General features: G+C 42.9%; 1 protein-coding gene across 3 annotated transcripts; it reads right to left on the bottom strand.

Moving 5' to 3' along the window:
• Window positions 1-634: 634 nt before the first annotated feature.
• On the bottom strand, window positions 635-21,361 carry larp4b (La ribonucleoprotein 4B). Of its 3 annotated transcripts, none has more exons than XM_053611658.1 (17): window positions 20,907-21,361; window positions 18,176-18,342; window positions 14,141-14,285; window positions 12,895-13,032; window positions 12,715-12,796; window positions 11,840-11,976; window positions 11,638-11,741; window positions 11,440-11,550; window positions 11,290-11,343; window positions 10,985-11,194; window positions 10,408-10,514; window positions 10,060-10,311; window positions 9,861-9,906; window positions 9,590-9,772; window positions 5,866-5,996; window positions 5,249-5,357; window positions 1,791-5,016 (listed from the first exon to the last, which is right to left on the bottom strand). In XM_053611658.1, exons 2-17 carry the CDS (start codon window positions 18,260-18,262, stop codon window positions 4,771-4,773), a joined length of 2,142 nt encoding a protein of 713 aa, XP_053467633.1. In that variant the 5' UTR covers window positions 18,263-18,342; window positions 20,907-21,361; the 3' UTR covers window positions 1,791-4,770. The 3 variants fall into 3 exon arrangements, with proteins under 3 accessions (XP_053467632.1, XP_053467633.1, XP_053467634.1); XM_053611659.1 differs by having other exon boundaries at window positions 21,196-21,361; XM_053611657.1 differs by lacking the exon at window positions 20,907-21,361 and having other exon boundaries at window positions 635-5,016; window positions 14,368-18,268.
• Window positions 21,362-21,421: the final 60 nt, after the last annotated feature.

Here is a 21,421-nt window from a genome sequence, read left to right as displayed (position 1 = left end):
AGAGAGGGGGGGGGAAATGGGGAGGGGGGGGAAATGGGGAGGGGGGGGAAATGGGGAAATGGGGAGGGGGGGGAAATGGGGAAATGGGGAGAGAGAGGGGGGGAAATGGGGAGAGAGAGGGGGGGGAAATGGGGAGAGAGAGGGGGGGGAAATGGGGAGAGAGAGGGGGGGAAATGGGGAGAGAGGGGGGGAAATGGGGAGAGAGGGAGGGGGGGAAATGGGGAGAGAGGGAGGGGGGGAAATGGGGAGAGAGGGAGGGGGGGAAATGGGGAGGGGGGGAAATGGGGAGGGGGGGAAATGGGGAGAGAGGGAGGGGGGGGAAATGGGGAGAGAGGGAGGGGGGGGAAATGGGGAGAGAGGGAGGGGGGGAAATGGGGAGAGAGGGAGGGGGGGGAAATGGGGAGAGAGGGAGGGGGGGGAAATGGGGAGAGAGAGAGGGGGGAAATGGGGAGAGAGAGAGGGGGGAAATGGGGAGAGAGAGAGGGGGGGGAATGGGGAGAGAGAGAGGGGGGGGGAATGGGGAGAGAGAGAGGGGGGGGGGAATGGGGAGAGAGAGTGGGAGAGAGAGATTAAAAGTCAGACAGACCATAGACACCGTTTCCTCTGTAACTATTCAAACAGCAAGTTCAGTTCTATTGTTACACTCAAAACATTTGGGTTTGAGATTAATAGATGAAAATGAGTGATAGATCGCTAGTGTTAACTTATAAAATGGCACCTTTTGTTTGGGTCCGCCCATTTTTCAAGTGGTCAGAAATATTGGACCATGTGACTGACAGGTGTTTCTTGTTACCCAGGTGTGTCCTGTTAGATTGCTTGTTTAAACAATAAATAGCTCTGAACATCTACTCTTGGTATTAGCCTTCAGTTTCACCTGTGAACACTGCATGTGTTGTTAAAAAAGGATAAACCAACATGAAGATCAGAGAGCTATATATGGGGGGAAATGAGCCATTTTAAAGCTGAGAAAAAAGGGAAAATCAATCAGAGGCATTAAATAAACATTGGGTATAACCAATACAACAATCTGGAATGTCCTGAAAAAGAAAGAAACCACTGGTGTACTGAGTAACAGACAAAGAACGGGTCGGCCAAGGAAAACAACAACAGCTGCTGATGACAGAAACAGTGTGAGAGCTGTGAAGAAAAACCCAAAAACACCAGTCAGTGACATCACCAACAACCTCCACAGAGCACGGGTGAAGATCTCACAATCCACTGTTTGAAGAAGACTTCGAGAGGAGAAATATAGAGGACATACCACAAGATGAAGACCACTCATCAGCAGTAAGAATCAGAAATCCAGATTGGAATTCACAAAGAAATACAGAGATGATCCACACACATTCTGGAACCAAGATGAACCTCTACCAAAGTGATGGAAAGTCCAAAGTGTGGAGAAAGAAAGGATCTGCTCATGATCCAGAACATACAAGCTCATCTGTGAAACATGGTGGAGGTAGTGTCATGGCTGATTCTGGAACATTCTCACTAACCTTTATTGATGATGGTAGCAGCAGAATGAATTCAGAAGTTTACAGGAACATTCTGTCTGTAGATTTACAGAGAAATGCATCCAAATTAATCAGGAGGAACTTCATCATGCAGCAAGACAACGATCCAAACACACTTCCACCTCAACACAGGACTTCATCAGCTGCACAGTATAATAAAAAAAAATACAGGTTTAAAGTATATATACACAAAATATTAATAAAACTTAGAACAGCAACATATACTCTTAAAATGTTTCTGTTTTTAGAGTTATTATTGTATTTTCATGGAAAGGTAAGTTCAGTTCAGTGTTATGTGTACATTTAACACATACAGTGTTATGTTTAACAGTGGACATTGTCCCAGAGCAGCGTTACAGAAATATATAAATTCAGGATATAGATGTTAAATGTATGAATTTATCTCTAATGAGCAGCCAGAGGCGACAGTGCTGAGGAAAAACTCCCTGAGATGATATGAGGAAGAAACCTCGAGAGGAACCAGACTCAGAAGGGAACCCGTCCTCATCTGGGTGACACCGGATAGTGCGATTATAAATAAATACACCCCTTCTATAAATGTGATAATACTACATGCTCAAATAGTGCAGTTGTGTAAGCAGGAAATTCATTACAGTTTCTACAGAAAGTCTGTTGTTTTGTTGAACTGAGACATGAGTGCAAAACTGTTTGTGGTAATTGTAGTCATAGTCATCATAGCATAACTGTTCATATGAACCGAGGTCCAAAGCATCTTTATGGTTTTTAAGGGGTACCATCCTCAGTAATCTCAATGATCTATAGTCTGCACCATGTGGGATTCAGTACAGCAGCAGGACTGCAACTGTGATGTCATTTTTTTACAACAGTTCTATAAACAAAAAAATTATATTGATTAACTGACATTTCCGACACAATACAGCCCAATTGTATTTTTACTCCGACAACAAAAATAGTTCCCAAAGAAGCTACAGCTGGATAGAGCACTGTGCCATGGTAACACACAGACTGCCTGATCACCTGTAGTAACAGTCTCAGTGTCATGAGCTATGGCTAGAATTGTACTGTTATGTAGTGAACACAGAGGAGAGATACACACAGCACCACGCCCCAGTGCTCTCACAATGCCACGCGTCCAATCAGATTAGTGAACCGGAACTAACTGCTGTGTAATGTGGACTCTAACATCATAAATTATCTTCACCGTTATATTAACAAAGTTTTTATTTAGAATGATAAAAATCAGACTTTAACAACAAACTATATCATTCTCTCCCTCTGAAAGCTGAGACACTGGAATAAAGGTCTAGTACAAGTTCTTTGTACAGAGTTATTAGAACATGAATGTTGGCTACAGTCTAGAAACTTAAACTGCACCACCTTGTGGTGAAAGTGATTGAGAAGGTACAGGTCAGGAGAACATCAGCACTCATCAGGCATCCAGTTTCTCATCCACATTTATTTTAATACATCTTGCTCTTAACCAATTTATGGTACCATTTTTTTACTTTTTCCCCAATTATTTACATCTGTACAGTGAACGCACACATTTCCAAGTGCACACATTACAGTTCTGACCAGAAGCATTTTACAAAAAAAAGAAAACAAAAAAGAGAGAGAAAGAGGAAAAAACAAATTTAACCTTAAGTGTTGTGCTACAGAAACACAGTAACTCAGGCTGAGAACCTTCCCTAAACCACATCAGCATTTTATATCTGAAATTAACTGCAAACATGCTTCTAAAAAAGTTAAGGCAGAGACATTTCAAGTTTAAAATAAAAAAAAAAAATCAAGTTGTGGAGCAATGTGAAATTATAATGATGTTTCTGACCATACTGAAGTTCTTCATCAGACCTGTATCTGTTTGTGATGATGATGATTGGATTGCAGAAAAAACATTAGATATTAAATGGGAGAATGCAGTTTAGGAGAATAACGATGTCCGAGCAGTGTGATGAGCTCCACACAGCAGGAAGACAACGACACGGGACCGGCTTCTCTGCCAAAAACACAAATGCACATAATATCCATCAGGATCTGAGAACAAACCGAACACGTGACCGAGCGAGTAAACGAGAGAGAAGCTTCAGGAAGAGACGTGACAGATACGTGAGATACGGTCCGTGACTGTAGCAGGTTGAGGGAGTGAATAATGTACATTTTATACACACAACCTCAAACAAACTTCTGAGAATCTGAATATGCAGAGATGAGTCTCAATGGTTCCTCTTACTGAGAGACGAAACAGGAAGTGACGAGGTGGAGCACCTCACCTGCACGATACACCTGTAAAATACGCTGTACTGTAATAGACAAAACAAGAGAAGTGCATCATCACCACACACAGAAAAGTGTTTAGGAGACATATGTTGTGTCAGTCACGTCAGAACCTGTTTTTTTTTTTTTTTTTTTTTACTGTTTTGTTTATAAAGTGTGATGACGTGTTGTTATAGACGTCTCTTACACACGAGCTCAGAAACTTCTAAAGCGCTCTAGGAATGGGAGAAACTATTAAAAGTGTTTTTAAAAAAAAGAAGAAAGAAAGTAGATGGAAAAAGGAAAATAAATCAGACATAAAAAAGGCATGCACACAGGACAAGGTAACGGTTACACCAGCTACTTTACCACATCAGTACAAATGATTAAAAAAAAAAAAAGGATTATCATGTTTGTGCTGGTTTAAAAAAAAATCAGAGCTCAGAACTCTTCTCCAGTGGCAACGCATTACATAAAAACTAAACACGAATCAGACTGAATCACGCCGGCCTCACCGCTACGAGTGTTCAGCCTGGTGTAGAAAAGAGAAACAGAATCAGACCAGTGTGTTAGTGCCAGTACACTGGGGTTACAAAATTATATACATTCTGATTTAAAAAACATATCAATGCAAAAAAAAGAAGAACAAAGAACTGAAAATTCAGATCAGCACTATTTCAGTCTGTACTCGCTGCTACCAGCACTACTTTAGTCTTGAACAACAAAAATCCCTGACCTCTGTCAAAAAAAAAAAGCTTCATGTCTGACAGTGCAGGTAAATTTATCCCACTGTCCTCCTACAACAACCCACAACCCCACATCTCATAAACGAAAAATAAACCTGTGGTAAATGAAAACGGGGTAAAAATGAGAACCCTCATGCACCCATGAGTGCGGTCATCTGCAGGCCCTGATTCCAGTGTCCGTGTTCACTATGTGCATGTGCAGCCGGGTCGAGCCAAGAGACGGTACTGAGCGCCCCGACCCGCCGAGTGTTCGCTCCTCAGTCACCGCTCGGTTCTCAGGACTGAGGCGCCGTGTCTCCGACCCCCTGATGACACTTCCAGGCCTCTCTGGCTCGGTGAGGCGCAGGTTTGGCAGACACGGGCCGGGGTTCTCTGCATTTGGGTTCTGCAGAGTCGAGTGAGGCGGGTTCTTCTGTGGAAGGAGGAGAAGAGGTGGTGGGTTTGGACTCGACTGGTGGCTGCTGCGTCGGTGCCTCCCGTATCCTCTGACAGATCTCTGCGTAACTCGGCTTCCGGGGCTCCTGAGTGATCACACACGCGTTACAACATGAGGAAATGTCACAGATTAATCATTCATTATTATTGGTATTAATTATTATAGTTATTATTATTATTATATTGTTATTGTTACTATTATATTATTATATTATAATTATTATTATATGACAGCAAGTTAAGTACTATAAGAAATGTACTGATGAATAGAAAAAGATGAAGAGTTTAGCAGTATGATGCTGAGAGGGTCACACTCACTGTAGTTGGAGTAATCTGGACTGGAGTTGGACTTTTAGGATCGGACAGTGCAGGTACCTCTACAGGTGAGCTCATCTCCTTCAGCTTTACTTCCTGTGACTTCACTGAGCTACGGTTTTAAAATCACAAAGCAGGAACAAATTCTGTATTAAATAAACTGTGTGAGAAAACATTAAGTCTTTATTTCATATTAAAACTAAAACATTGATGAGAACTGACTAATGCAAAAATACATAAATGAATAATAAACTGCACTTTTTGTCACTAAAAGCGATATACAAATAAATTGTAATTTAATTGCTGTATTACACACAACACACGTTCTAACTGGTTTATAACTCAAAGCCTCTGAGAAACATGATTAATATCATTATATGGTGATTTAATTACATCAGCGTAGTCTGTGCTGGACTGAACACACACACACCCACACTGAACACACACACCCACACTGAACACCCACACTGAACACCCACACACAAACTGAACAAACACACTGAACATATGTTATGAAATGAAATGGTAAGACTGTTGAACAGTTAATTAACTGGTAATTATTTCATAAATATCAGACTTGTACATGATTACAGACACATCTGATCAGCATCGTGCAGTACCTCAGTTTGCAGGTGGGAGACAGTGGGTTCTGCTGTTCCACTGCAGGCTGAGGAACAGGATTAACAGTCTGTGTTGGTTCTCTGTGGGTTCCTGAACTCACACGGCTGCTCATGGTGTCCTTATTTACAGGCTGATAAGAGACAGAAGAACCTCTGTGAAATTACTGTGGCACTGAGGGCATCAATAACATCTGGACAACTGATAATGACACTGAGCTGAGTCATGTGAAAAAATAAGTACACCCCATGGATTTTTTTTTTTTTTTTTACATATTTGGACGAGTGAACAGTTGATCCTCTTTGAAACAGCGCCTGTTAATAAAGATGTACTTAAACAAAATCACAAGGAAAAACAGCTTTTCCAATAATTTATACAACAGAATATCAATAGATGTGAAAGTCTTCTGTGAAAAAAGTAAGTACACCCTTGGTCTGAGAAGCTAGTATTGCCCCTTTAGCAGAAATAACATCTTGTAGATGTTTTGTATAATTGTCCACCAGGTTTGCTGGAATTTCTGACCACTCTTCCATGCAAAATTCTTTCAGTTGCGAGATGTTTGAGGGTTTTCTTTCATGTTCTGCCCGTTTCACATCCCTCCACAACATTTCAATGGGATTCAAATCCGGGCTTTGACTCGCCCGTATCATAACCCTCCATTTCTTCTTTTTGAGCTGTTCCTTGGTGGATTTGCTCTGGTGCTTAGGATCATTATCCTATAGAAAGATCCACTTTCAGTTCAACTTCAACTTTCGGACAGACATCTTCAGATTATCTTCATGCACTCACTCATGAATTGATGCAGAATTCATAGTTGAATCAATGAACACCACCTGTCCAGTCAAAGGAGGGGGGGGGGGGGCTGAATTAGATTATATTAGACCCGTCTCTGAAACACTGGTGAATTTAAGTCACTTCAGTTAACAGTGTAAATGATTCTGCACTCAGCCGGTGATTTCATTTCCAGACTAACAATACGGAAAATAACTCTCAAATTAGAATGCAGGAAAATGTTCACAGGCCTCAAACATCACACCACAAGAGGATACACTTCAGGAGAGTCCCATCAGAGGACATATCTCAAGCTAAGATCCTGACGTTGAATGAAAGTTATGATGACCTACAACAGCTGCGAGAAACACCACAATCACCCCCTCTCGAAATCTTCCCTCTCTCTCTCTCCCATCATCCTCTCCTCATCATATAGATTTTTCAGAGAAGATAGAGCAGCTGGTAATTGCTGAGACTAAAGGGCCTTTCACACTGAGCGTGTTTAAGCGATGTGAATGTTTGATGTGATGGCGCTCTTGAATCGAAACAATAGATCCTTATGGAGCTATTCACATCAGGCACGATCAATCACAGTGTGACAAAGCAAGATTTGTTTTTACCAGTGGCGATTTTTCCCCCGTCGCTCCGCGATGAAACGGACCGTCCAATTAGATTTGAGCTTTAGATCACGTGCCCGGAGCCACTGCTGTTGCACAAAAGGGCGAGATAGGTGGCGCTACAGCACAGAAAGCTGTTTTGAAAACCAGTGTAAAAGGAACATGTGGCAGATGATGTCAGGACAGCTCTATGATCACTGCAGCAATGTACAATACAACACTAGCACATACAGTGTTGAGGGTCAGGTCCGTGCTGTAGTAGACGCTACTTAAGGCTGAAGAGAAGGTGGGATCCAGCGTGCCTGTAATTTCCCCCTATTCCACTTTTCATTAATAATAGAAGGAATAGGATGCAGTTACTCTCAGACTGCCACAAGAGCTTCCATTTTGCCTGGAAAATGATTCTTCTAACTGTCAGATCGCCTCCCAATAAATAATTTTTAGTTAATAATATTAAGTTATATTTTATGTTAAATGCTTAAATGAAGAGAAGTGCAACTATTCCCACTGAGGTAGCTCCAGAAAAGTCAGTTTTATGATTGTTTGCAGAAATGGCCTGAAAGGTGGTGGTGGAGGCCTGAAACTTGGTGGTGGAGCTGCTTTATTCAGTGTCACATTCCAGTGCAAGCAGATTTCACTTACATTTATCTCATTTTTTTATACAACTGAGCAGTTGAGGGTTAAGGGCCTTGGTCAAGGGCTCAGCAGTGGCAGCTCGGTGGTGCTGGGATTTGAACTCATGACCTTCCAATCAGTAGCCCAACGTCTTAACCACTGAGCCACCACTGCCAGAGTTATTCAGCTCTCTGTGTCAGTGTACAGAGCAGATCAACAGCTGGATGAGTCAAAACTTCCTCCTATTAAATAAGGACAAAACTGACCTTATTGTGTTTGGCAACGAAGAGGAACGACTCAGCACCACATCTCCACTCCAGGGGAATAAACACAAAAACCGTCTGACATCATGGTGTTCTAATAAACTCAGATCCGACCTTTATTAGCCATATTAACACAGTCACCAAAACAGCATCTTATCAGATTAAACACAGAATTAAAGGCTCATCAATCTCTAACTGACTTCCTAAAAATACCATCAAATATCTGCAACTCATTCAACTACTGCTGCAAGACTTCTAACCAAAACCAGGAGAACTCTGGCTTCTAGTTCATTACAGAAATGACGTCAAAGTGGTGCTTCTAGTCTATAAATCACGACCATGGTCTAAATCCTGAATATATCTGTGCTGTGCTAAAAGAACAGAACCCAGGTGGTCAGCTGTTAGAACCCTGAACCCGGGGAAGCATCGTGTTTTATTCCACTCTAAACTGGAATCAGCTCCCAGATGATGTTGAACGTAAATATCTTAAATAAATTCATGCACCTACACTTAAGCTGTTAGGACTTGCACTATATTCTTTGCACTTTCATTTTCAAATTTTATTTACAACTTTAATGAATACTACTTTATTGTACTTTATTACATAAAAATTTCCACAAATCATATATGATTTTATTGTCTTTATACATTTCTTTATTCTGATATAAAACTTGAGTAATGTGAGGGATTCTCAGACAGTCTGATGAGCGACACTGTGACCGTGAGCACACTCAGCCCTGCTTCGGATCTGATCACAGAACCGGACCAGGTGCAGTGCACGACCGCTGATCAGTCCTTGGTACTGAGAGAATCTGTAATTTGTCTTACACTGCATAATACCTGTTATTCTTATCACACCTGCGTTGGTCAGATTCTTCCCTGATTCTACATGGTGATCTTTCGTTATTGTCCGAATGATTTACGCAGAAAATTAGCCAACAAATCAAAATAACCGCATCGCTAAACAATCACAAATTCACTGAGCAGGACTTTAACGAGAGAGATGTTTCATTTCTGTCCATTTGCTTTTCATTGGAAAGGTTTCTGCTCCGAGATATTCATGAGCCCGCGACACCCCCACTGACGCGCCTGGTTTACATAACACACAGTGAGCAAATCTCATTAAAAACAATTTCTCCACTTCAGCATGAAGGGTCACTTTAAAATTTTCCCCACTTCAAACACACCAGAGAAAACTCATAAGACTACACAATTAGATCGTAACCTGGTTCAGGTGTGCATCAGGTGTGTTTGTAACAGCAAAGCTCCAGTACAGGACGGAGGATCTCCGAGCTTATAAATATAACCCATGTATTGTATATTTATTGTCTTTAACGCTATCGCACTGGCCTGGTTTTACATCCTGTAATCTGATAACACTGGTTTCGTTCAGCTGTTCTTTGTAGCTGAGAGAGAGAGAGAGAGAGAGAGAGAGAGAGAGAGAGAGAGAGAGACAGCACCTTGTCTTTAGCCGCTCCAGTGACGATGTCAGACAGTCGGTTCTCCAGGCTGCTCTCAGTCTTCACTTCAGGTTTGAGATTTCCAGCAGCACCAGGCAGGGGAGGGAAACTCGACAGTCCCAGCTCAAAACTGGGAGAAGGAACACGCTCCTGGGCTGGAGGGGGCGACTGTGTGGACGCTTTCTGTAAAAAAAAAACATCGTAAACATATACAGCTGAACCCACTTATAGCCACACACCAGCTGAGATCGTTATCATCCAGACGACTTACTGTAAACTTATCTTCTCTCCTTTTCTTGTAGCCATAGCCATTTCTCCTTAAAAAAACAACAGAGGATCAGACAGCAGATTGGACTCACAATTACTGATTAGGCGTTCATAAATTACAGTTAGAATGTGTAAAGCGTCATTTCAAACACACAGGAAATGATGACATGGCAGATTGAACAGAAGCAGGCGTGATGTATTACCTTCCCCTCCCCAAGACAGGTGAATAATCTGCTCCATTCATCTCCATGCGTCCGCTCCCGACCTGCTCCCTACGAGGGTAACTCGGAGCGCTGGGTAATCTCGGCCGGCTGCCCAGCTGATGTGCTTGTGGAGGCCGGGTCCCGTTGGGAATGCGCTCTGTAGAGCTGGTGAAGGAACCGGGGTTCTCCAACAAACCGGTTCCTCGTTCTGCAGCTGGTGCTGAGGGTCGAATGTGGCTCTTATTGTGGTTCCTACAAGCGTTAAAATGCACACACACACCATCAACAATAAGGAAAAGGAAGAGCGATACACACGTTTACGTTAATTCTAAAAGAAAAGCACATCACCGATTCCTGGGTTGGAACGATCTGGCAGTTAAAGGTGGAGCGGCTGATTTAAAAGCGGGAGATCCAGCGAAGCCGTTGATGAATCCAGGATTAGTGAAAGGAGTAACCTAGCGGACAGAAGAAATTATTACAGTACCAATTAACTGTACCGTTAATTAATGCTAACACTTTCTCTACTGAAATAAATGAAGTGCTACAGCAGCAAAACAAACAGTACAACACTGATGAATCAGTAAGGAATAAAACCCTCGGGGACATGCTGTTACAGTAAAATAATCAACTTAGGGTTGTACGCAAAGATCATCAACTACCTGCTTACAACCAGGAAGTTGATTTCTATTTTCTACAGCAGGTCCTCATACATTTTATTTCTCTTATACCATAGCAATTGGACAATAACTAAGTTTTTTCAATGATACATCATATGTTTTATCCATTTACAGTTACATGTAATGTTGTGGAAGAAGCTACTGAAGATTAGTGTACGTGTTAGTCATGCGCTGGTTCAGCAGCAACCTGAAGTGTGTATAAACAGAGCAAGGGGCATGTGTGTACGAGTCTAAGGTCTAATACTGACCAAACTATGATCCAAGTAGCCCTGTGTGGTGGACCAGCCCTGATGAGTGACTAGTCTGTAGAACGGGGGGAACTGCTGCTGCGCCCCAAACGCAGGCGGGATGTAGTATGAGGTATAGCGCTGCTGCAGGTTTGAGGACATGTCCACGGGTCTGTATCCATTCTTTGGCACAAAAGTGTTGACCGCAATGGCCTTGGCCTTGATCCTCGCCTATTATCGAATAAAAAACGATAATAAAGTGGTCACATTATTTTTTGAAGGAAATAAAATCATTAAGAAAAGAACAATACTGTGATGAAGTTTACCTTTATAGGCTTTCCTTGAAAAGTCTTCACTTCCTCTCTGAGATACTGATACGCCTGCACAGATAGCAAAGAAAACAATTATACCATCACACCAGATTAAACCAAATTTATTAAAGCAATAGAGAAGATAAAGATGAGAGTCAGGTTTACCAGCTGCGCATCTGCCTCGGACTCAAACGTGATGAACCAGTTATCGTTATAGGCGAACTCACAATGGACAAATTTGGGTAATTTATCACTCTTAAAGAGCGACTCCACTTCCTTAAAAAGCAAAACAACGGTTATGGAAAAAAGTTACACAGACAGCATCGATTATTCTCTACATGATCATCAGACGATAGCATTTACCTCAACGGGAGTGGCTTCAGGAACCTCTCTGAGGATAACGATGCAGCGATTCTGATTCGGTCGCACTTTCTCACCACATTTATCCACTTGCACAAGAGGAAGTGCTGCAAAATATTAAGAAAATATCAACGCCGGTAAATTAAAAGTCAACGATTGAGAAAAGATTAATCGTAACCGTAATTACTGGCAGATGATGACGTACTCTTTAAAATATCTGCAATAAGATCGACATCCGTGCTGAGCTTCTTGATCTGATCGAGATTAGCTACAGTCACGATGGGCACGTACTGATCGCTGTCCATCTGAGAGATGAGGTACATGTCGTTGGCGAGATTCTCCCTACAAGATCGGGGGGAGAAAAGCCACAATAAACTGAGCTGCAGCTTCCGAGCCCTTGAATAAACTCTTTTTACAAAGCCTCACATTGTGTAAGAACCTCCTACACAGTCAGGAATCTACGCCCATGTACAGCGGCTTCTTATTATTCTATTATAAACAAGGTCGATACCGTGATGAAGTATTCAAACCACTCAGTTAAAATCTTTACAAAGAACACTTTAGAGAAACAGGCAGAGTAACCTCATTCGGCTTATGGTCAGCTCCAGAAGTATTGACACCCTCGGTCAAGAGGAGCTATATGTTATGAAAAAATGTGTTAAAATAATTAAATCTCACACTGAAAATATGAGCGGAATCGAACCTTGGCACCTCAGATTTTAGTGCTCCATCTCCCTTCCCTTTGCCCATAGACGTCTCCTATAAGCTCAGGAAGGATACAGAGTGAGGAACCTGAAAGAACTCCACAGTACAGAAGCGCTCCAGATTCTCAGGTCCTCTTTTTAAATTTGTTCATAACTGTTTTTACCCATCTTTACCAAGGGTGCCGATAATTTTGGAGCTAACTTTACACAATTCAGAAACAGATTTATATATTATATATGCACATCAATCCTGATACCAGTAATCCATTAGAGTTCTAAGACATGACAATGAAGTGTTTTGTAGTGAGGGTTAAAACACATCCAGATGAAGGAGGATCAGCGAGATCATCTCGGATCTCCGTGTGCCGCTAATTACCTGGAGAGACAAAACTCCAGCGTAGCCTTCAGCTGCTCTCTGAGGTCTTCAAGCTGCTTGGAAGAATCTGAGCCATCACTTCCTACTCAAAGAAAGAAAACATTTCTAGTGATATCATTTCCAAGTACACAGAGTAATCTAAACCAAGCCGTGTTTAATGCTCGTCTTTAATTACAGTACCCTTTATGTTGGTGGGTAACTGATTTTCTGCTGTTTCCATATCCACAGGTTCTGGTGGTTCTGCTGAAGGCAGTCCTACTGAGACGGGTACTTGTGGTTCTTCATTCCATTTCTCACCATCATCACCAGGCACATAACCTGGAATGACATGGCACAGATTTTTATCCTCAGCTAAAAGGCTCCTAAGTTTGTTTTAAATAGACTGCATAAGTTTCCATTAAATAATATCTGATTAACAGGCAACCGTGCAGCAAATTTAATAACGTGTACAGTTAATATTCTACAGTTACTCACTTTAACACTAGAGTTAATCAGGTGTTCTCAAACTTCTTGCAGCTAGGGAAAACTTTAATATTTTAAAATAAACTCCCATTGCAAACAGATTTATTTTGTAAACACAATCCAATTATTGTAATATCAGGATCATTAATTAAATCTATACAATAATAATCTGATTTCTTGTTAGAGCCATGGAACTTTCCTAATCAAACCCACTATGAACCCTGTTAGCTTTAATGAACGTGACCAGTTAAGCAGTATAATAATTACAGGAACCCGGAAATGAAGTAAAAGCTTTGATAAAGACGGGGTGTGATTTCCACAATAATGATGGAAAGAAATCAGGGTCAGCATTAGGGTTACGCTTCAGTGAGCCTCGTCCTGGCTTAAGTGACGAGATAACAGTGAAACACTCTGGGTCTGGGTCTACATGATCCAGTCAATCACTGTATTTTTTCTAAATACATGACAATAATACAATCATTATTAATAATACAAGCGCTTCAGAACCATCAATAAACCCATCGAGCAAGGAGAAAAATATTCAATTTCCTTTTTAACAGATTTCAAATTACATATAATGCTGTCGTCCTTCTACGAGCTGATGTCTAATCTAGACACAGACTTGGACGTCCTCTTCTACAGAAAAAACTGCTGAGTTAAGGTTAGTGTAATCAGATTATTAACCACTGAGAAAACTTCAAGTTAAATTAATCACAATGGTGTGCTGAATAACCAGATAATATTTCATATAAAGACGTTTGATAAAGGATCTAATCTGATATTGGACGTTGCAGCGTGACCATGAGGAAAATTTGATAACTGAATATATCTGTAAAACAGACATGAAGAAATTCTGTGATCCTGAGATTTATCAAGTGTAAAGTATATTTGTTTAGTTAGAACTCTGACTAAACGAAACCAGGAGCACTTCATCATGAGCTCTGAGGGCTTTGTCAAGATTTACCTCGTGAGCTAGTGTTTCCTGCGTCACTGGAGTCGACCCATGACTGGAGACCGTGTGTGTAGGCCCGTCCAGATGCCTCCTGGTTAGGAATATAACTGGCCCATGCTTTTGCGTTAGGGTTAAGGTCTGAGACCTTGGTGGATTCCTAAGAAAGAAGATTAAATCAGAGAGCTAAACTTCACACATCAGAGTAGTTATGAAGCCACACAGCAGTGATGCAGACTTACGAGTTCCCCGTAAGTATTTTGCCAATCCCACACACAGGCCCCATCAGAAACTACCAGGCTGTACGGGTACGCCTCTGTGAAGGCTTGGACACGCTTGGAGTCGAGAGCTGAATCAGCTTTACCCTCCTCCTGTCCGTCTCGTCCCATCAGGTCTGCCTCAGAGAAACCATACTGCCACGCTGACTCCAGCTCAGGTTCTCGCGCCCACACAGACAGGAAGTGACTGCAGTCTCCGTCCTCGTTCACCTCAGATTTACCGAGAAGGTCCGAAACCATGTTTAGAACACCTCGTTCTCTTTCCAAATCGTTTGTGGAGGTCAGACTTTGTGGATTTTCGACCTGTACCGGGACCGTGATGGCGTTTGGGCCGAGAAAGTGAATCTCGTACGAAGGCGTGCTGGCGAACAGGTCGACCTGGCCAGGTTCGACGGGGAGAGGGATAGCCTTGTTATCGTCACTGAAATTGGGGGTGGGGCACATTCCAGCAGTTCCGAGACTACAACCTGAAGCATGCAACCCATCAAGCTGATATCCCTGAAGTCTGCTCGTCACAAAGCACTCCATGCCTTCATCAAAGCGATCATGTCCTTCTAAGGCATGTGCTGGTTCTCCAATTTCAAAAATCGGTCTCATGGTTCTCCCAAGAGGAACTCTGTAGTCGATCACCACCTGCTGCTCGGCAGAGCCGATCGTGTGCACGTCCTGCACATCTCCGTGTGTCAATTCTGGCTCGTGATTGGGCGGCTCGGAGGAGCTTTGCGTGTGAGTCTTCCCCAAAAAAGTGTGTGTGAGAACGTGAGCGCTCTGGCACTGTGTACTGTTTATAGACGATGTGGCGCTCTCGAAGGTGTCATGCGGCTCGGCCTGACCAGACGACTGGACAGAAAGAGTTGTGTTTTCCCGGCTGCCTTCCAGAAATAAACACATCACCTGCTCATCGTTATTTCTGCCAAAAGTAAAGTCAAAATTCATGGACCTGGAATTCTGCAGTTCCTTTTCAGGAGTTTTAACAGGACAGATACTTAACGAAATCTGATTCGGTCCTTCCAGCACGTGTTCATTAAAGCATTCGGGTTTAATCAGGGTCTCCTTCTCTTTCAGGCAACATTCATCTTCTTCCTTCATGTTAAAACTTTCTTGAGCTGTAGCTGGAAACATCTGTTTTTCACTGGTTTTGAGATCTTCAGGGTTTTGTAAAGCATCTCCCAAATCCTTCACTAAACTCTGATTAGCGTGGAGAGGACGGCAGTAATCAGTGTTGGAGTTTATATGCACAGAATTCTCGCTCGTCTCTACACGCTCAGATTCCTGCGCTAGGTCTGACAGCTCGGTGGATGAGATGTGACAGGTGACGTCCTCCATGCCAAAGTTAATTTCTCTCTTTTCTGCATCAAAGTGATTCAGCAGGGAACATGCATCAAACCCAGAGTAATCAACTAACCCTGTCTGAAATGTCACCGGCTGAAGCGCATCACCGTTTCCTCCTGAAATATCTTCTGATGTCAAAGAGTTTAAGTTCTGATGAGAGTTAAACTCAGATCTGGGTTCCGGTTCTGTGGCCGGGTCTTCCCTTTCAGCATAAGAACATATGGACTCGGCCGGTTCTGTCACGCCGTCTTTAGCAGGAGATAAACAGGATTTACAGCTCAGGTTTAACACGTCAGCGTCTCGGGAGCTGCTCTCTGTGATAAACCCTCGCGTCTTCAGATCACTTTCTAATGCAGAAGTAACAAAAGATGAAGGGTCATCCTCAATAACCTGAGACACGCTGGAGACTTCAGAGCGTAAAAACTCATGATCAGGTTTTACACGAGAACATGGCTCGAGTTCATGCAGTACTTCTCTCATCACGCTGAGGTCCACCTTTGTATTGGGTTCTACTGGTTTGGGTTCTCTACAGTCGACACAACTATTTAAATGATTCTCCTGATTGTCTGAGTTTCTGGACTGTGAGGAGACACTTTTGAGTTCTTGCTCTGGGGTTTCTGAGCAATGAAGAAGTTCACAACCCATTTCTGTCACGTCTAGTTCGTTCATTAATTCTGCATCTGTGTTGACACGTGTCTGACATGTACAGTCCACATCTGTATGATCCACCACTGAGTCACTGAGCCGGTCGTTTCCTTCTAACAGATCAGGAATGGTTTCGTCGACAGTCTTGTGCAAACCAGTGATGTGTGATGTGTGTCCATGCTTTCCACTCATCTCCATCACGATGTCTTCAGAAGGAACAGAAAAACGGGTTTCTGATGCTGCGTCTTCACGCGAGCCTGCATCACAAAACGTCCCGATGACGTCAGGGAGCACATGGGGCAGCGTTTCTGCTGGGAGATCTTCAGACACTATCTCACCATCTTCTTGTGTTTCTTTGGTCCCAATGAAAGTTTCTAAAGCTGCGTTACTCAGTGAGGTGTTGATAAAGACCTTTGTTTCAGTATTAGCTAATAAATCTGTGTGATCAAACGTTGCAGGGTGTGTCATGGCTGCCGGTTCTTTCTCACCTCTGAGATCATCTGCATCAATCGAGCAGATACTGTAGAAGCTTTGGGTTCTCCCTGATGTGAGAAAATCAGATCTTTTCTCATCTGAATCGAGGAGACCATCGTACAGATATTTGGTTGTAAAGAAAACATCAGGTTTTTGATTTGTGCTGCACTCTGCTTGAACATGCTCCTGAGTGATCGAGACCTCCAGGCTGACGTCATCCGACGTACACGTGGCTGTGACGTGACGACCGTTTGGTACGAGTGCGTCTGCAGCAGTCTTGCTCTCACATCGGGGTCTAAAACGAGTTGAATCTGCTCGCTGAGACGACTCAACTTCACAGAACCAGTTGGCTCGTTTTACTACATTTTCAGCTATTCTCCGTTTTACAGATTTCAACACCGCCGTCTCCGTCTGAAGGTCTGAATCTTTTGAAACGCCCCCCAGGGGTTTATTACGAGAGTCATCGTTAAACTCGTCCCACGCCGCCGTGCGGCTTCTCATATCACTAGCACTGAGACTTGCTGAGAGTTTGGTGGAGGAGGCATCAATCCTCACGTCCATGGCTCTGTTGGTCTGGCCGTACTCGGAATGCTTCTCTTCAGCCAGCTCGGTCACAGAAGAGTATTGTTTAACATCCTGATCCGTGCAGCTTTCAGTAACAGACGTCTGAAGAAGACTCGTTTTTTCGCCGACCGGATTAGGGTTCAGCTCTTTACTAAAACAACACCCCATGTTAAATTTTAAAGTAAAAATCCTTCCAGCAGACAAACCTGAAGCAACTGCTCTCAGCGTGGCTGACCAAGAGAGAGGGATAGAGAAAGAAAGCGGAGGTACAATATGGCGCTTGACCCCCCTCCCCACGCTCAAAATAGCACATTTAAATTTGTACAAGTGTCTCGCATGTGGAGCTGTCAATCAAACTCAAACTCAAGCTCTGGGCGAGTCTCCGCTTTTAAACTCCACCTTAAAACACTCACTCGCTTTATACGCAGGCCAGGGCCAAAATATTCTCTAAGAAGTTTGAGAAGGGAGAGAGAGAGAGAGAGAGAGACAGCAAGAGAGAGAGCAAGAGAGAGACAGCAAGAGACAGAGAGCAAGAAAGAGACAGACACACAGAGAGAGAGAGACAGACACACAGAGAGAGAGAGACAGACACACAGAGAGAGAGAGAGACAGCAAGAGAGAGACAGCAAGAGACAGAGAGCAAGAGAGAGATAGCAAGAGACAGAGAGCAAGAGAGAGACAGACACACAGAAAGAGAGAGAGAGAGAGAGACGGAACAAAAACAGACCAGATTAAACAAAACAAGAAAATACTTTACCAAAAGAGGAATCTCTTTCTTCCTCACTTCCTGCCCTTGCTGCTCCTCTGGCTCAGCTAGATCTTTCCCTTCCTGGTCTGAAGTCATGAGCCGTCCAGCGTCTGGCTCTTCACTCAGAGCTCTCAACTTCTCCACGGAGGCGGTGAGACAGACACCAAATATACAACCTGATAATAATAATAATAATAAAAAACGTATCTACAGAGCTGCTGGATTCTGAAATGTGATTGGTCAGGAGGTACTGATTAATTTTCTATAACAGCAGCTCCATGGAAGGAGTCTCCAGTGTCAGTGCTGTGCAACAGTCAGAGGTAAAGCTGTAACTTCAAGATTTCAACATATTCATCACAGAGAAGCTTACACTTCGTTACTGTTTCACACTAACACCACAAACATTCGAGAGAGAATAAAGAGAGAGAATAAAGAGCAAATGAAGAGAGAGAATAAAGAGAGCAAATGAAGAGAGAGAACAAAGAGCAAATGAAGAGAGAGAATAAAGAGCAAATGAAGAGAGAGAATAAAGAGCGAATGAAGAGAGAGAATAAAGAGCGAATGAAGAGAGGGAATAAAGAGAGAGAGAGAGAGAGACACTTTGGATCCTGACAATTCCACAGCACTCCTCAGCGCTCTGGGTGGGAGGGAAATTCTCTCTCTCCCCTGTCAATCACAGCAAAAATAGCCAATGGTGGACATCTATGAGCTATGTGGAGGAGGGCAGATATCACTCTCCTCTGTGTCTGTGCGACAGTGTGTGTCTGTTACGCTGCCCTGTGATGCAGCAGGAGCAGAAGGTCAGTAAAGCCACATTTCCACTGTACTGCTCGACTCGCTTTACTTTGCATGCTTTTCTGCTGCAGTGTAGTGCTGCCTCAGCGTGGGTGCGTCTTACACTCGCGTTCACGCAGGATTAATGTTGTATTATCTAATCCCTGTACAAATACTCGATCAGGCCGCATTCATCCATCATCTTACTGACCTGCTGCCAATTAACCTCCAGCTGTTTCTTTTTACTAACAATTATTTTTCCAGCCTTTTCTTGCCCCGTCCCAACAGTTTTGAGACTTGTTGCGGCCATCAAATTCAAAATGACCTTATTTTTTCCTTAATATGGTACACTTCCTCAGTTTAAACATCTGACATGTTTTCTAATGTTCTATTGTGAATAAAATATGGGATTTGTAAATCATTGCATTCTGTTTTTATTTACATTTTACACAGCATCCCAACTTTTTTTGGAATTGGGGTTGTAAATGACACATTTACTCAGGCACAATACAGAACCACTCATTAACGAGAATCCATACAACACTGTACACCAGGAGAAAGATACTACAGATCTAGTACCCTATTCCCTCCGTGCGTGGCTCACATTTAGTAACAGTTCGGCTCGCTTGGAACCTCGACCAAGGTGGTACTAAAAAAGTACCAGGTACTAGCCACAGTGGAAAACCCCCAAAAAGCGAGCAGAGTCGAGTCATACCAAGGAAGTGATATCCCTCACCCGCCCTGTGTGGTGTGTGTGTGTGGGGTGTGAAGGGTGTGGGGTGTGTGAAAGAGAGGAGAGAGCTGAGCACTGGGGGAGAATTAGCCCAGACTAAATTAGGGAGAAATCCCTTCAGTCGGCTTGTAATGGTAACACAACAGTGAAAATAAACGAGATGTGGAGAGTAATGAAAGGTGAAAACTGAACACCACACTGACAACAGCTACCTTTACCACAGGTAAAATATCACTACCTTTACCACAGGTAAAATATCACTACCTATACCTGTTCCATCAGCTTCTCTGTGATTCTGCTGTTTGCACTGAGATTATTCTGATCTTTAATTCCGAGTCCTGCATTAAGGGCTTTAATTTCACACAAGATTTAGAGACAGGATCGGCTGTACTGATGCACAACTACGGAAATTACTCAGATGTTTTTATAAGTGAATCAAATAACCAGAGATCAGCTTTAGTTTCAGATGTGGGCCAGAGCGCTGTGGGTACTTCACTATAACATCACTATCTTTATCACACGTAAAACATCACTAAAATTAAATGTTTAATTAAACAGAGGCCTGCAGGCTCTTACTGAGGACTTCTCTTCCTTTACTTATATACATATGAAAATTAACCACAACTTTGAGATGGAGTATGGTGGAGAAACACCTGGGGTGTGTGTGTATTCCTCCTGAGACGATTTTCTACTCCACGCCATTATCTGAACAGGTTTAATGTGTAATGTTCAACAGCTCCTAAATTAAACAAGCTGCTGCTGCTATTAATAATACTCTACCAAGTGATCATAATTAATCACAAATATTTATTTAAAATAAATAAATAAATAAAGCTTAGCTGTGAATCGAAACCTAACTGTGCTAACAGGAAGCTAGCAGTAAGATTAGCATCCCAAGTGATTAGCTGCTGATCCCAGATGAAGTGATGATGGGATTAAAATGCGATCAGCAGCAGATCAGCAGTTTATCTGGATATTAAATAATGAAGGAAATGTTCGGAAACGTTACGCACCAAACTAAGGAGTAGTGGATCATTAGCATACCTGCTAGCTGCCGTCCTGACACGATAGCTAATTTAATGTTAGCAAACTAACTAGTTCCTGACTAAATTAACTAGGTTATCGCGCTGCTGGTGATGAAGTACTGTGTGGGGTTAAAGGGGGATAGGGACAGGGGTAACGGCAGGGGCAGATTTATAGCGCAGTACAGTGTTAGTGATGGAAGAGACGCACCTGTGTATTAGCGGTGCTGGAGTTTAATCCGCAGTGTTCAGGGCCCGAGCGCCTCACTGCTGTCTCACCGCTGGATGTGACTCATATACTCTCAGTTATACCCCGCGGAAACACCTCACACTCTGCCCAGACTCTCTGATGATTCACTCGCCTGTAGCTACCTGGCTAACTTTATATTGTAAAACCCGGACCTAGCACACAACTAGCGTGCTAACTAGCCTAGCATCTTCACAGCGCTGTTATTCTTCGTATCGGTGGTGACACGAGCTCCGCCTCGCGCGCTACTTACTTCAAAGCACGGCGAGCACACTCTCTAAATCTCTCCCTCTATCTATTTCTCCACAAGAGCGTCTCCGTTTGGTATATATTTTAACCCTCAGCTCAGCGTTCTCCGCCTCCTACTCTGTGTTTTCACTTTAGCTTTAGCTTTAGCTTTAGCAGCGTCCCTCAATGAAATCCCGCCTCAGCCGGCAGTACGGATACCAGCAGAGACCAAAAAGTACAAACGCGGAATT

Source organism: Ictalurus furcatus, chromosome 23, assembly GCF_023375685.1.
Source record: "Ictalurus furcatus strain D&B chromosome 23, Billie_1.0, whole genome shotgun sequence".
NCBI lineage: Eukaryota > Metazoa > Chordata > Actinopteri > Siluriformes > Ictaluridae > Ictalurus > Ictalurus furcatus.
Note: the sequence above shows the minus strand (reverse complement) of the source record. Positions and strands in the feature narration are given on the sequence as shown.

Bases quoted from the DNA above. Each gene is read 5' to 3' on its own strand.
- larp4b (XM_053611657.1), bottom strand. From the start codon at position 17,586: ATGGGGTGTTGTTTTAGTAAAGAGCTGAACCCTAATCCGGTCGGCGAA. The intron at 11,742-11,839 runs GTACGTCATCAT...AATATTTTGCAG, and splicing joins TATTGCAGATATTTTAAAGA to CACTTCCTCTTGTGCAAGTG. The intron at 11,195-11,289 runs GTAAACTTCATC...ATTCGATAATAG, and splicing joins TTCAAGGAAAGCCTATAAAG to GCGAGGATCAAGGCCAAGGC.